The 13,875-nt window shown below is 44.0% G+C and overlaps 3 protein-coding genes across 7 annotated transcripts; 1 reads left to right on the forward strand and 2 right to left on the reverse strand.

Moving 5' to 3' along the window:
- Positions 1-40: 40 nt before the first annotated feature.
- On the reverse strand, positions 41-8,586 carry LOC116935174 (protein CBFA2T3). 5 transcript variants are annotated; one of them, XM_032942530.2, is made up of 6 exons: positions 8,456-8,586; positions 3,453-3,836; positions 2,427-2,600; positions 2,058-2,332; positions 1,443-1,704; positions 41-1,364 (listed from the first exon to the last, which is right to left on the reverse strand). In XM_032942530.2, exons 1-6 carry the CDS (start codon positions 8,564-8,566, stop codon positions 642-644), a joined length of 1,929 nt encoding a protein of 642 aa, XP_032798421.2. In that variant the 5' UTR covers positions 8,567-8,586; the 3' UTR covers positions 41-641. The 5 variants fall into 5 exon arrangements, with proteins under 5 accessions (XP_032798421.2, XP_032798426.2, XP_032798438.2 ...); XM_032942535.2 differs by lacking the exon at positions 8,456-8,586 and adding an exon at positions 7,550-8,422; XM_032942547.2 differs by lacking the exon at positions 8,456-8,586 and adding an exon at positions 5,328-7,540.
- A 162-nt stretch (positions 8,587-8,748) lies between these two features.
- On the reverse strand, positions 8,749-9,785 carry LOC116935337 (transcription and mRNA export factor ENY2). Its single transcript, XM_032942664.2, has 4 exons — positions 9,656-9,785; positions 9,510-9,566; positions 8,955-9,100; positions 8,749-8,889 (listed from the first exon to the last, which is right to left on the reverse strand). The coding sequence occupies exons 1-4, from the start codon at positions 9,661-9,663 to the stop codon at positions 8,810-8,812; spliced, it is 291 nt and encodes a 96-aa protein (XP_032798555.1). The 5' UTR covers positions 9,664-9,785; the 3' UTR covers positions 8,749-8,809.
- Positions 9,786-9,954: 169 nt separating this feature from the next.
- LOC116935123 (GPI ethanolamine phosphate transferase 1) lies at positions 9,955-13,645 on the forward strand. The gene is made up of 11 exons (XM_032942496.2): positions 9,955-10,294; positions 10,360-10,480; positions 10,560-10,659; positions 10,719-10,947; positions 11,009-11,136; positions 11,204-11,385; positions 11,450-11,680; positions 11,755-11,995; positions 12,067-12,427; positions 12,501-12,700; positions 12,810-13,645. Exons 1-11 carry the CDS (start codon positions 10,077-10,079, stop codon positions 13,463-13,465), a joined length of 2,667 nt encoding a protein of 888 aa, XP_032798387.2. The 5' UTR covers positions 9,955-10,076; the 3' UTR covers positions 13,466-13,645.
- Positions 13,646-13,875: the final 230 nt, after the last annotated feature.

Here is a 13,875-nt window from a genome sequence, read left to right on the forward strand (position 1 = left end):
TGATTTGAGACGTACTGTACAAGATGTGAACGAGTAGACGAATGATCAAGTTTGATTATTTTCTGCAGTCGGTACACATACGTATAGACGTCCATAGAACGGGAGAAGACGATAACATTCGTCGCGTAATTATATGTTTGATTACACATTGACGATTTCGAATAAAAAAGCTAGTTTTAAAAAAAGGACGTTCTACATGTGACGTCAGAGCAATGACTAGGAACTCGACTTGTTTCAAACGGGTATAGGAAACACATGATTGGATATCCAAGCGCAGCATAGAATTAGCAATTAAGTGATACTGACCAGAGAAGTAATTGATGTGTGATTCAGAATTAAAAAAAAAAAGAGAGGCTGATTTTAGGAGGTAACAACGAGAGTGCGCCATAGAACAAAAAAATAGAAAGGTGAGATCGTCGAATACAAGTCAATCGTTAGGTTTAGGTTTACCATATTACACAATAATATCAAATATAGGTTCCTGGTAGGGATTTCTCCGCCAGCACGTAGTAGTAGTACGCACAGTGGTTTAGGTAAATTCTGACTAGCTATCTATCAAAACGTTGCGATATCTAATGCATATGACATAGTGACAATCATCGCAGACGCACGTACAATGCCGACATTTTAGGATTCAATTTTCAATGGACAAACGATGCCGAACTGGATGTCTGCTGCTGCACGGGACTTGGCGTCTTTGAATTGTTGCGATGGCCGGAGCGTTGCTGCGATGAAGACGACGGACTACCTGATTCGCTTTGATGCTCGATCGATGATGAAGGAGCAGCGGCGGCCAGCATCACTTGAGAGACTCGACCGCAAATCTTGTGATGAACTTCCCAATGTTTGTGCTGGCAAAATGTCGAGCAATAACGAGCCACGTTGCAACCACTGCACGTCTCGTTAGCTCGTCGTCCACAGTTCCAGCACAATTCCTTATTAGCTGGCGACGTTGGATGATGACCACTGCCCATCATGGCGTGCTGGCCCAAGGCCGAAAGCGCTTCTTCAGCGCCCTGACGACGGGCTTCAGCGGCCAATCGTTCTGCTCGAAGTCGCTCGGCTGAAAGTGCCCTTTGCAATTCGATCATAGCTGCCCGTCTGACATCGTGAACGGCCTCCTCTGCTTTGCGTTTGACTTGATTGACGCGATCTTCTGTCGCCTTCAGTGTTTGGGCGATCAATTCACCTGCCTGACGACGCAATTCCGACGCTTCGTACGTCACTTGCTGCTGATGATGAAGAGACGTGGACGAGTCTCTTCTTTTTTGTTGTTGCACTTGATTGTCGTTGCTGGCCCGATGTTGCAAAATGCCCAGCGCGCGTCTCGTTTTTTCCACCATCGACAGGATACAGTTCAACATCTGCAACGTGAAACGTGTGTGTTAGCAATTCATCTATAGGAGGGGGGGGCTATGGTTTTTGAAAGAAGGAAATCGAACCGTGTGGATGTTGGCCCATTCTTCGTCGCCTTGTTGCGATTGAAAGGACGCCATCGGGTTCGAAGGATAACAAGAAGCCGACAGCATTTTGGTCGAAGACATTTCACGTGGGCCTCCAACAGCAACCGATGCCATTGGATGTTGGTGTTGGCTTCCGTTCTCTTTGGGCGGCATCCAAACGGGCGGATGAGTGGAATACAGGGCCACTCTTTTTCTCGTCTCTTCCACCACGTCGTCTCCTCCGCCGCTATTCTCTATCAAACTGGAAATAAACCAAACGAAATTGGGAAATTGTCAACAACAAACGCCAGTCGTTGCTTCATTTACGATTCATATCTCAACTGTATAATAGAAATGAGAGATTCCCTTTGACCGACAATGATTGCGGACGATTCCAATTGGCCCGCGATTGGCTTTCTATATTTAATGCAAACCTCAACACAAAGTCAAGACTGCCGGCAGCAACTGTCTCATCAATAATGAACGTTCAGGCCCTTACGTCATCAACTATTCAAAACGTCGCTATAGCCTAACGCCAACGTACTAAAATGGGTACGTGTAGTCACATCGGGACGGTTACAGACCTTGTTGGAATCGAAATAAAAGAGTAAATACCTGGCCGAAGCACGACGTTTTCTCGTAGTGCCGTTTTGCTGGTGCACCAGTTGTGTGGCCTCTGTGACCGATTGATCAGCCGCAGCAGCCGTTTCACTTCCCGCAGGATGGCTTCCTGCTTGGGCCTCTGCTGCACCTGGTCGGAACACCTGCCAAACGCTGAGCTGTTGTTGTGATGTAGACGACGACGAGGACGATTCAGACGTTGAATCTTGATGAAGAGACTGCAGCTGACTGTCGAGCAACAGCAGGGCTTTCACATGCTCTTTCGTCGTCTAGACAACAACGGCAACAAAAGGAATCGAACGTTTAGATGCAACACTTTTTGCAAACATTCACGCAGTCTCGGAGAAACTCATGTAATTTTACCTGACTTGCAGTGGTTTGCTGGGCTAGCAGACGGGCAGGATGAAGTCTGGCAGCCAATTCTCTTCGTAATCCATTCAATTGTCTATCGAGCAGAGGCGGGACGAAGGATCGAAAAGACAAGTGAACAGTTTCACTCACACGTTGCTGAAACTCGCTCGAGTCTATCACTCCAATCTGGTGACCAAAGGTTTAAAATAATAAAAAATGAGCTGGACTGGTGACATATTCAACACAGAACAGCCGGAATATAAATCCCGAACAAACAAACAAGCGAACCCTCGGTTAAAAAAAAGAAGAATAACAGTTCGGTACGTTTCTCTGCTGCTGTCACGTCGCCCTCCTCTCTAGAGAAAAAGTTGGTTTGCGAAACAGATGTTCTTAGCACGTCACCGCTGCTTCCAAAAACTCCTGATGCTGATATAGCATCTCTCACAGCCATCCCTCTCTTCTCTTTTTTTTTAAGGGGGGGCATTGCCGTGCGTCTGTGTGTGTGTGTGTGTGGACACACACACATATAGTATAGTTGGTATAGGGTGGAAGGAGGGTATTAGATTGTAGACGTCTGGGTCGGTTAGTGCCCGTTGGTCTAACGGTCACGGTCGGGGGGCCGGTCTATATGGGCCTATATACGTACAAGTCGAAACGGCCGTGAAAAGCCATAGAGGATACATGGCGTGAATGAGCAGCACAGCTAGCACAAGCCGCCAATGAAAAAGACTGCCCCGAGTTGCGGCCGGATGAACGCAGCTGTTGGCCGTCCTGTTCTCATCTACGACTCTTGCACGGCGACGCGAGGCTGTCCGTTCCGAATCGACGACAGTCAGCAGATAACGATGTGGAACAGGCACATTGGTCGCCTTTCTTCAACGTGAGTAAGTGTCCGAGCAAATGGACCGACTGCGTGTTCACGACTTGTAGTCTCACGCTTTGATGTCATTTCGTTCGATAAAAGTCTGTCCGTCTTTGTAATAACAGCAGACTCGCATTCGCTTACAACAGATGGAGAACAGTTGAATGTGGACTCACCAAAAGATCAGTGACGATTTGCAACGCCCTGTCGGAATGCTGACGTGAAATGGAACTCGACAGTTTTAGAGTAGCCACTAAAACTTGTTTCAAGGGCGTCGTCGTCGTCGTCGTTTGATCGGCCATCAAAGGATCGACGTCGGTTGATTCTCCGGCATGTGCATCAGCCATTTCTTCGTCTTGGTCTTGTTCGTCTTTGGGTGTTTGATGTCTCTTACGACTGGGTGGAGTCGTCCCCGTCGTTGTTGTGCTGTGCGGAGAATATCCTCCGCGGCTGACGTTCCTCCTCGCCTCCGCTTCCTCCTCTTTTTCACCGCCAATGGACTCGTCTTGGCTTTGCGGCGATAAGTTCTCGTCGGGCATGTTCAGCTTTTTCGTGACTTGCTGTCGAAGAAGGCAATCAAATGAGAAATAGATTGACATTTAAGAATGGCGTTGTGCGAATGAATGGCGATGAAACGCAAACGCAAACGCAACAAAGCAAATGGGCCGCAGTCAAAAACGTTCCGTGCGCGCAATGAAGTGTAAATTTTTATTTGTAAACCTTTTTTTTATACGAGTCTAGTACTAATAAGCTGCTGCTCCTGTCTGCTGCGGTGTGTAGGTAACACATGTGCGATATGCCAGATACTACTACTACACTCGCTGTTTCTAAAAAGGACGGGGTAGGAAAAAAAGGACTGGGAGGGGAGGAGGTTTGGTGGCGGCCCAGCTGTTGCGACCGAGCTGCGCCATTCATCCGCCACATGCGCTCAGCGCAAACACATGCTGACATCCCATATGGAGACGGACAGACGAGGCATAACACACACACACACACATGCACACAAAACGAGAGGGAAATCTAGTTGTGCTGGCAAAGAAATAGAAAAGCAATAGGTTCTTTTATTTTTGAGGCCGACCCGCATCTGAGACCTCTGCTCTACTGGCTTCTTTTTTCCCACTGTCTATTGGGGCCGATGAAACGGGGTCTTTTACTGCTGTGCATATAACATTTCTAAAATGGATAGATATCGACTTATGTTGTCGCACCCATACGTAGAGCTTACCTTTTTAGAAAGGACGAAATGTACTTGTACAAGTCTGATGGAAAAATATCCAATTTTCGAACGTCGCAATGAGAAATTGTTTCAAAAAGCTCAAAGTTAAAAACGAACGTCGCTACCAACGGACGGTCGAAGAGCAACTGCTGGGCTTGGCACCAATAAGCCTCTATAACCTTTTTTTTCCTTTTTTTCTTTTTTCAAGTTGCCCTCTCTCAAGAGAAATGCTCAAGAGTGGAGGAGGAGGAGGAGGGAATTGCGCGCGCGCGCAGCAAGTCAAACGCGGAATAGCAGCACAAGGCGAAAATGGGTTTCTCATCGCATGTTCCTTCACAAATGACGTGTTATTACAATGAATCGACAGACGCCTATTGCCAATGATTTTCATCGGCGGTTCATTTCGCTCAAGTTCACGAAACGCAACTATTTTTTGAGAAAGAGGGGCTTGACTGACGTATTCATCTTGATTGATTCGTTCGAGAACGTAGGATCGATACGGGCAAAGTCAAAACACATGAACAGCTATAGAGCACCAAATAAACCAATTGGATTCTAGGCTTTTGTTTTTTTCCGGGGGTTGAACGAAGGGACCATATGATCCAGGGCATATCCAGCGTGTATTTCCCCGCATTGGCGCGACGGACGCGGCTGTCGGCGTCTTGTCAACGGGGACGGACGTTACCAGGTGCCAACTGTCGTCGCCCATCGTCGCCAGCCCGTCACGAATGAGAGAGAAACAACTTTGGCCGCGGTCGCCTTCAAGGTGTTTCGCTGCTATTGCAGTTTCACCCGCTCTCTCACATATCCACATCACACAAACTTATAGACTTACCTAAGAGATATAGGGCAAGCTTGTGTGAACTGACATATCCAGACGCTGCAGACATCACGGGGATATATCCGCGCCGGAGGAGAAGAAGAAGAAAAAAATCCGCGCACAGCTGCGCTTCTTCTCCTCGTTTTTCTTTCTTTTTTGTGTGTTGCCCCTCCCATCTCTTTGTATAATAGTAGCCCATACTCACGGCCAGCGATTTGTATCCAAGTCCAGTCTATAATCCCCCATCTTCCATGTATAATCCTTAACCCTGTCGCAGTAAATGGAGATGCTCTTCGTTGTTAGATCTTTGTTGAGCACGTCGTGAAATTGAATTGCAGCAGCTTTGCTCCAAAAGAACAAAGCCTCGTGTTATGAGTTAATTTTTATTGCATCCAAGTATAAGCCAATAACTATCATTTTTTTTGAGCGAGAGGCGCAACTGTCTATCCTCTTTATCGGGAAAAGATCGCTGTTGCTGCAGCTTTGGTAGCGTACAAGAAAAGACTGTGGCGTGAGAAGTTGGGACACAACAAACAGCACGTGAACGGCAGCAGCGAAAAACATGGACGACATCCGCCTAAATCTTCTTCTTCCTGCGGGGCTGCTTGCTGCTCTGCTCGATTCTATTTCTCACGGAAAAGACGATGTGAAAGCGGCTCCTTCCCCATTCCCCATCACATGGTTATGCTATACAAGACAGGGCTCAGCAGTTCCGCTTTTCGCCCATTGGTTTGCGTTGAAGGGGGGAAAAAAAACGAAACGAAACGAAAGAAAAAGGGCAAAATCCTAATGTGGGACAATCCACACGTGTCATATCACATCACAACTTGCTGCTGTGTGTTTGTTATCGTTGCAATCGATTCACGCGACAACTACTCGCAGCGTTTTGAAGCATCATTGCTCAGCCGAAAAATCCAGGAGGACGTGCAATCCGCGTGAAAGAATTTTAAGTACTTTGGGATGCATTCATTTTGTCCAATTTTTTTTTGTTCTGTCACGCTACGAGCAATATCTCGTCTGATTGAAGCTACGCTCAACAAAAATCGCCATGGATATATGGTCCAATAGCTGACCAAGTCTGCTGACGTGTATGACTTGGTCTTCTCTATTATACTGTTTTCTATGCTTGGATAGCAAGTAGTAGTTGCCTAACAGACGTAGTTGGATGTAGGGTATCTATGCGTCTAATATGCTCACCATATAATACGTACGTATCTATAAACGCTTGTGCAGGGAACTAAAGAATCTAGTGGTCATAGTATAGAAGCGGGGAGGGGGATCATAGCATATCTACACCGGTCGGCAGATGCCTTCGTTCTCAGCCGGATCGCACCTGGATGAACTGTGTCGAGTTCTCCAGCCAACCCCATCCCGCTAGGCACGCGGTTCACGATCCAACAACACAACAGCTTATCATCGCTATTATTATAGATACAGTACGCTCTATTCTTATAATAGGAGGATATGGTCAGAGAAATGTTGACCATTTACACACACAATTTCGTAGAAATGGAGGGGGAACAAACACACGGGAGCAGAAATTGTCTTAAAAATGAATCACATCGTCCGACTAGGAACCATGGCCGCTGGAAATTCTTAACGTGTGTCAATCACAGACAGAGCCAAAGAGCAATTCACGAGCCAAAGGAAAAGAAGAAAAAAGAAAAAGTGTCTAGGAGATTTGAACGAAAGATGGATAAAAAGAAAAACAGAGAAAAAAGTGGGGGTAAAAAATAAAAAAAGGTGACGACCGAGTGCTCAAGACAGTTCAACAGTGGTGGTGAACGCTCTTCAGAAAGCTCACGCAGCAGCAGCGGCAAACACGGCATCTGTTTGTGACAGAAAGACTACTCGAAAACGTCTCAACACGCAGAGGCAACGCTATCTGGCCAAAGGAAAAACTGGCCAGCTAACACCAAAACTCGGTTGCAGTCCTAATAGCTCCTTCAACACAGTCTGGAACCATCAAGACGTTTTTCTCTCGATCCTTTCAATTTTTTTTTTTCCTTTCCCCCTCTACTTTATTATTTATTTTTCGTTTTCAGACGAAACGGCCTTCTATTCGCGCTCGTCTTTTTCATTATGAACACGCCATCACCACGCCGTGTAACTAGTGTCGTTGACACCCGACCGCTCCGTTCAACAACATCCGCAGCTTACACACACACACACGCACACAGTCAGAGACGAATTTTTTGCCTTTTAATTTGACTTCTGTTTTCTTTTTATTCCTTTACCTTCATTCGGATGGCTTGATGCAAATGTGGATGCACTGACAAAAACATTGATAGGCGGACCACCGAATAGCAGGACACCTCCGTTCACAAGCTAATACCAACACAAACTGATGATCAGAGTGGCAAAAAAATGGGGTTCAAACCGACCGAAAAAGAGGGTCGAAAAATAAGGCGACAGATGTTGATGCGGAATTTCCCCTCCAATGTTGGATTAAGAAAAAGATGACATACACTCGAACTGCTGCCTATTGTAACGTGTATGGGTTACAGGCAGCAGCGGGCCAAACAAAACTGGAAAGTGGTTGCATGGCCACCTGCCCCCCTCGTTTCCCCCTATCATTGTCACCCTCTTAATCGTCGTTGAATCTATACAATCGTTTCACAATTGTATCAGAAGCGCGTGCACATACACACACAATTCAAACACAAATGGGTCAGATGCTTCAACTACTGCGCCACAAGCCCGTTCCAGGTGTTTCCCATTTTCTTTTCTTCTTCATCTACACACACACACACACACACACACACAGTTGTCCGTGTGTCTGCCTGCAACGAATTTTTTTTTTTTTCTCTTTCTTATCAATAAACGAGACGCCATCTGCTGTTCCCCAGTAGTTTTGACAGCTGATATTGTCATTTGCCCCCCGTTTTTTTCTAATTCCATTTTTTTGTGATTTGTTCCATCTTGTCGTCGTCATTCCAATTTTGTTCTTATTTCTCGGGCTTGTTACGACGTCTGGTTCTTTTCTCAAGTGAATGACGACACCTGCCATCGCCATTTCTCTCCAATGCGCCAACGAGAAAAGAAACGAGCCCAAAGCAGATGCGCTTTTTCCTTTTACTTATTTCCCTTTCACTACTTGCTCAGACTGCAGACTACTAGTCCAACACCCCACTTCTTATTACCTGCGAATGATGTAGTCTGATGTGCGTATTTATACAGACATGCTGATGCGTGTGAATGAATGCAACGAGCGGCAGTACAAGCACCATTCCTTCTTCGGGATGATCCGTCATCGAACGTCCTCACGCGTCTCCCTCCACCCTATCGACTCGTGAGAATTCGACAACCGTTTCACGCTACGATCTGTTACCAAGGCGACCAACCCGCATTCGCCGCTTTCCTGCAGACTATGGACTATTATCTGTTTTCTTAAAAATGGGACACGAGCATTTTATTCAATTTCTTTTTCTTTTTTTCTTTTTTTTTTTTTAGAAAAAAACATTATAAGCAAAATACACAATCCAAACTTATTATCGTTAAAAGGAATCAGATTCATTCTGCACGATCTCTTTGATGCGATTCAGCAAGTCTTGCTTGACGTCACTGGGAATCGTGGCTGCGTGAAACAGAGACATTTAGACCGGGTTCCACGCCGATAAAAAAAATATTGTTGGGACTTACCACGGGCGTGTGGCGTTACTTGTTTAATTATTTCGTCCACGCTGATGTTGTCAAGACCTTGCTCTTGCACGACTCGACGGCATTCCAATTTTAAAGCGTCTCGCCAACCAGATTTGATCAACTGCTCACGCAATATAGCTCTCAATCTGTCAATATATACAAGACATTAATTATATTTGATAAATATGCTGGCTAAGATTATATCCATGTAATTATGCCTGCATTCAATTGGGCTGTTACCAGTTTAAGTAGCAGCCTTGAAACACAAACAAATTCTGTGTCGTGCTGTTAGAGAGAAAAGCTCACATCAAGCCACAACCATGTCCTTTGCAACCCAAACTCTTTTAATGGTTAAAACCAAGAATGTTTACTCAGAAATTATATTATGAAAAAAAAAAAATGTGTCAGGATGTAACGATTATGACCTTCATCATTGGGCTTCACTGCATTAGCATTAAAAAGCTTAAACCATTCAACTTGCTTCAACTCAACCAATTTTTTGTTGCACTATTTTGGCTTAAAATCTATTACAGTAAACAAGTTGAAAGACAATACCTTTCCTTGTCACCTTTCTCCACCAACCTCTGGTTAATGATGGCATACTCTCTATCACTGGATGAAAACGGCTACGTATTAGAAATGCACTTACTCCTCATTTTATGATTTTTACCATCGAATGACTAATTATATCGAAAACTTACTCTGACATCTTAACACTGTAAAACAGAGCCTTGTGGTGTGTGAATAATCAAACGTCACGTCTTCTAGAGAAGAAGAGAAAAACGTAAACTCGATTCAGCTTTGGGAGCGACTGCTGGTTGTCATGACAACACCATGCCAATATTTCTTTTCCCGCTTTCATTTTCAGTAAAAAAAAACTGACGTGAAAAGAAAATCAAAAGCCGAAATGATAGTTCCACGTATATTGTAAACGCAATTTATTGAACAAAATTAGGAAATGTCTGTAGTCCTATATTATACATTGTTTACGGCATCGGTGTCGTGACAGCAGTAGAAAAAACTGTGTGTTTGCGTTCCGTGAAACTCAGCCACAGCTGACACACACAAAATATATTATTTATTTTCAACAATGTTGTAAACCAAATATAATAACACCCCAAAATGTGGATTATTTTTAGTGCAGTTTGTGTACAAATAGTCTTTCTCCTTTCAGTATTTGATATTCATTTTCATTCACCGATCGTGAAGGGAATGTCTCCATCTGCCAACCCGATTCCGGCACCGGCTAAACGATTAGTACTTTTCTCAGCGGACGGATTGAGATTTGATACCTTTCTCAGCTATGGAAATGATCGAGAACCTAACGCCAAATTTCTCAGGTCTACAACTTTAAGCCAAACATTTAAGTGATGTGTTAATTCAAAAATATTTGTTCTGTTTGCAGATCGGTGGCAAGCAGTCGAGGAAAATGGGGATTGTCAAGTACTAGAGTTCCAACCGAGTCCCGTCCGGGACATGTAGCAATGATTGCTGGACTGTACGAGGATCCATCTGCCGTATTCAGAGTTAGTTGTTTAATAGTTCCAATCCTCTTTAGGAACTGTTTTACTTAATAGTATTTTGATAAATTATATTTCATTAAAGGGCTGGAAAGAAAACCCAGTTGAATTTGACTCTGTTTTCAATCAGAGCAGTTACACATTTGGGTGGGGTAGCCCAGATATTCTTTCAATGTTCTCAAAAGGTTTTTCAAATGATTTGATAATAGGATTTGGCAAAATGCTAAATTGTTTACATATGCAGGAACAAAAGGGAATGTGATCACTTTCACTTATTCTTCAGAAAGTGAGCAGTTCACTGGACATGATGCTTACAAACTTGATGAATGGGTTTTTGAGCATTTTGAACGATTTATACAAATGGCTCCACATAATGCCACCATCTCCAACATGTTAGAACAGCAACAGTTGATATTTTTTGTACACCTTTTGGGATTAGACACTAATGGTCACACCAATAAGCCCCATTCTACGTAAGATGATGAAGACCATGCAGATGTCCAAAGCGTTATAATTCAATTTTGTTTGATTTAGTTTGTATACTGATAACCTTCGGTATGTGGATCAGGGGATCGGTAAAATTGAAAGTTTGGTCAACGGCTATTTCAAGGATAATAAAACAGCTTTTGTTTTTACTGCGGATCATGGAATGACTGACTGGGGTGAGCGTGTGTTTGTTAAATGAAGTTGTCAAAACTACAACGATAGGATTTCTAATTATACCCTTAGGATCTCATGGAGCGGGTCATCCAACAGAAACACAAACCCCTATTGTGGCATGGGGCGCCGGAATCAACACGGATCATATCGATTCTTTACATTGGGAGAACAAGAGGGACGATATGGAACAAGCTGATATCGCTCCTCTTATGGCCGCTTTGCTGGGGATCAATTTCCCGGTGAATTCAGTGGTAACAAATGTTTAAATTTTAAGTTCCATTGAAGAAACAAAGTTAATTCTCGTAATTTTATAAGGGGAAGTTACCTCTAGCTTATCTAGCCGACGATATGCTATGGAAATCTCACGCTGCGTTGACCAATGCCAGACAATTGACGAGATCCTTCCAATCTCTGTCTCAACGCCAGCAAAACCAAAGTCTTTCGTGGCGATTCCGGCCGTTCTGGCCATTGGAATCGAATCAAGTGACTATGCATAACCTTCAGCAGATAGAGAGTTCAATTCGTTCTGGATACTACAACGAATCGGTAAAAAAGATTTCAGTTTAGCATCGAAATTTGTGTTTCTTTAAAATTACATCTTTATACCGTGGTCAAAATAGATCCAGCAAAGTGTTGAATTAATGGATCTCTGCCTCCAAGGCATGGAGTATTTTTACCGTTACGACGAGTTCCAGTTGAAAATGTGTATTACGCTGGCCTATATCGGATGGGCGGCTATCCTGGTTGTCTTCCTTATTCAAGAGCGGACGCCGGCATCGAAAAAAAAATGTGGCAAACAGTTTGGATTGATCGATCAGATCGCATTCGGCTTATCCGTCTTCATCTTTATCGTTTTGACAGGTTTTAAAATATTGTAATATTCAGGAATATCGCATAGTATTTAAGTTTTAATCTTTTTCTCGTGACGTCAGTGGAAGGAGTCCCTTTTCTTTACTATGCCTATCATTTACTGCCTTTGGTGTTGTGGTGGTATTGTTTACGGCAGTCGCGAAAAATGCTACGCCAAACCGTCCGTCTAGTCCGCATCCGCCATTTTATATGGACCGTCTTTCTCCTTGGTGGACTTGAGTTTCTAGTGGCAGGATTTTTTCAACGGTGGTTCCTCTCTGTCGGACTCATCTTTTTGTCTCTTTGGCCACACTGGGACCAGCGATCGTCCAACCGTTGGCGACACCACGAGATGTTCAAGAGTTTGTGGATGTTTGCTTTTCTCGTTTTGGCCATGTTTCCTGTTTTCCCCCCCGTAGGGAAACATTCTTTTCCCATTCTTGTGTAAGTTAAACTAATTGGGCATGTTGACTGGTTTATTTTTTTAATAATGCTGAGTTTTAATTTGAAACATTAGGGACATTGGAGGAATGTTGTTGACGGTGATGGCATTTTGGAGCTCGTTGGTCATGCATCACGATCGTGATCGTACCGTGCTGGTTTGCTACACGATAGCCATACCAATTACGCTTTATGTCCGCCATAGCGTCAGTGACAGTCTCGTTCAAGGACAAGGACTTCCTATTTTGGAGCAAGTTCTTTCCTGGCTTCTTCTTGGTAAGAATTTCATGTTTACAAGTAGAAGAAGACTTATTGAATTGCAATTATTTTAAGCGAACGCTGTTGCTTGGCAATGTTGTAATTAGTAATTTTCTCTTATTATTAGGTTTACCCTTGACATTACCTGTCATAGGGCCGTCCTTATTATGGCCTCGTTTGATCGGGATTGTCATCACTTTGGCACCGTCTTTTCTTTTGTTGAGTTTGTCTTACGAAGGCATCTTCTTTGTCGTTCTAGTCGTTGCGTTGGCCGTCTGGATCCGGTTAGAGGCGGCAATTCCGCCTTCAGATTCTTTTTGGACTCAACTTCGCCGCTCTTACTTTTTCCTCTTTCTCACACTGCTTTCTTTCTTTGGACTGGGTAATTTGGCTAGTCTGAATAGTTTTGATCCGAGCAGCGTCCGTTGTTTTGTCACCACCTTCTCACCGTTCACCATGGCCGGCCTCCTGCTGTGGAAGATTACTGTACCGTTCATTGCCGTCTCCTCGGCTCTATGGGCCGTTACGCTCCAGCACCAATTGTCAATGAAGAATGTTTATCTGATGATTTTGTTGCTGTCTGCCGCCATGGCCGTTCAGTTTTTCCACTGGGTGACCTCCCGTGGCAGTTGGCTAGACATTGGCACCTCCCTCTCTCATTATGTTATCGTTCAATTCACCGTTCTCTTTGTGATGCTCCTCCGTTCCGTCGTCCAGTTCTTGACGTACGGTCCCATTTATTTCCACGTCCGACCTACAGCCAGCAAATACGACAAAGACTGAATGAATTGAAACTTGCATTGCCAAGGCCGACACAATACCAAGAAGAAAGGAATTAAACCCAGCCCATTTCCTTTCAATGTTCTACTAATTCCCTCCCACATTTTTATTTCTTCGTTTAATATTCTGAAATTCGCACACAACAATAACAAGAAAAAAAGAAATACAAATGTCTCTCATGAATCGATGCCGTACGTGTCTAATGACTTGAAACTGGCCAATCCCTAAGCAAGTTCATTCACCTGCTGCTGTTTCATTCTTTCATGTGATTTCCCTTTCTTTTATTTCTTTTTCCTCGTTGGGTTTCCTCTTTTCTAAATGTGGGCAGCACAGGTATTTTACCTGTCCCCTTTAGGGAGATCAGGTGGATACACACAGCGACACTGTCTATATACATACACGTGGATAAACTG

This window comes from Daphnia magna, linkage group LG1 (assembly GCF_020631705.1).
Source record: "Daphnia magna isolate NIES linkage group LG1, ASM2063170v1.1, whole genome shotgun sequence".
In the NCBI taxonomy this organism is placed as follows: domain Eukaryota; kingdom Metazoa; phylum Arthropoda; class Branchiopoda; order Diplostraca; family Daphniidae; genus Daphnia; species Daphnia magna.

What these genes read in the sequence shown, in the direction of transcription:
- LOC116935174 (XM_032942550.2), bottom strand. Translation starts at nt 4,227, where the DNA reads ATGTCAGCATGTGTTTGCGCTGAGCGCATGTGGCGGATGAATGGCGCA. An exon ending in TAGACTCGTATAAAAAAAAG is followed by an intron (nt 3,837 to 3,996) that starts GTTTACAAATAA and finishes CTTCTTCGACAG; the next exon opens with CAAGTCACGAAAAAGCTGAA. An exon ending in AGCAAACCACTGCAAGTCAG is followed by an intron (nt 2,333 to 2,426) that starts GTAAAATTACAT and finishes GTTGTTGTCTAG; the next exon opens with ACGACGAAAGAGCATGTGAA.
- LOC116935123 (XM_032942496.2), top strand. Translation starts at nt 10,077, where the DNA reads ATGTGGATTATTTTTAGTGCAGTTTGTGTACAAATAGTCTTTCTCCTT. An exon ending in TCTTTCAATGTTCTCAAAAG is followed by an intron (nt 10,660 to 10,718) that starts GTTTTTCAAATG and finishes TTACATATGCAG; the next exon opens with GAACAAAAGGGAATGTGATC. An exon ending in ACCAATAAGCCCCATTCTAC is followed by an intron (nt 10,948 to 11,008) that starts GTAAGATGATGA and finishes TGTTTGATTTAG; the next exon opens with TTTGTATACTGATAACCTTC.
- LOC116935337 (XM_032942664.2), bottom strand. An exon ending in GAGAAAGGTGACAAGGAAAG is followed by an intron (nt 9,101 to 9,509) that starts GTATTGTCTTTC and finishes ATATATTGACAG; the next exon opens with ATTGAGAGCTATATTGCGTG. An exon ending in AGTAACGCCACACGCCCGTG is followed by an intron (nt 8,890 to 8,954) that starts GTAAGTCCCAAC and finishes TGTTTCACGCAG; the next exon opens with CCACGATTCCCAGTGACGTC.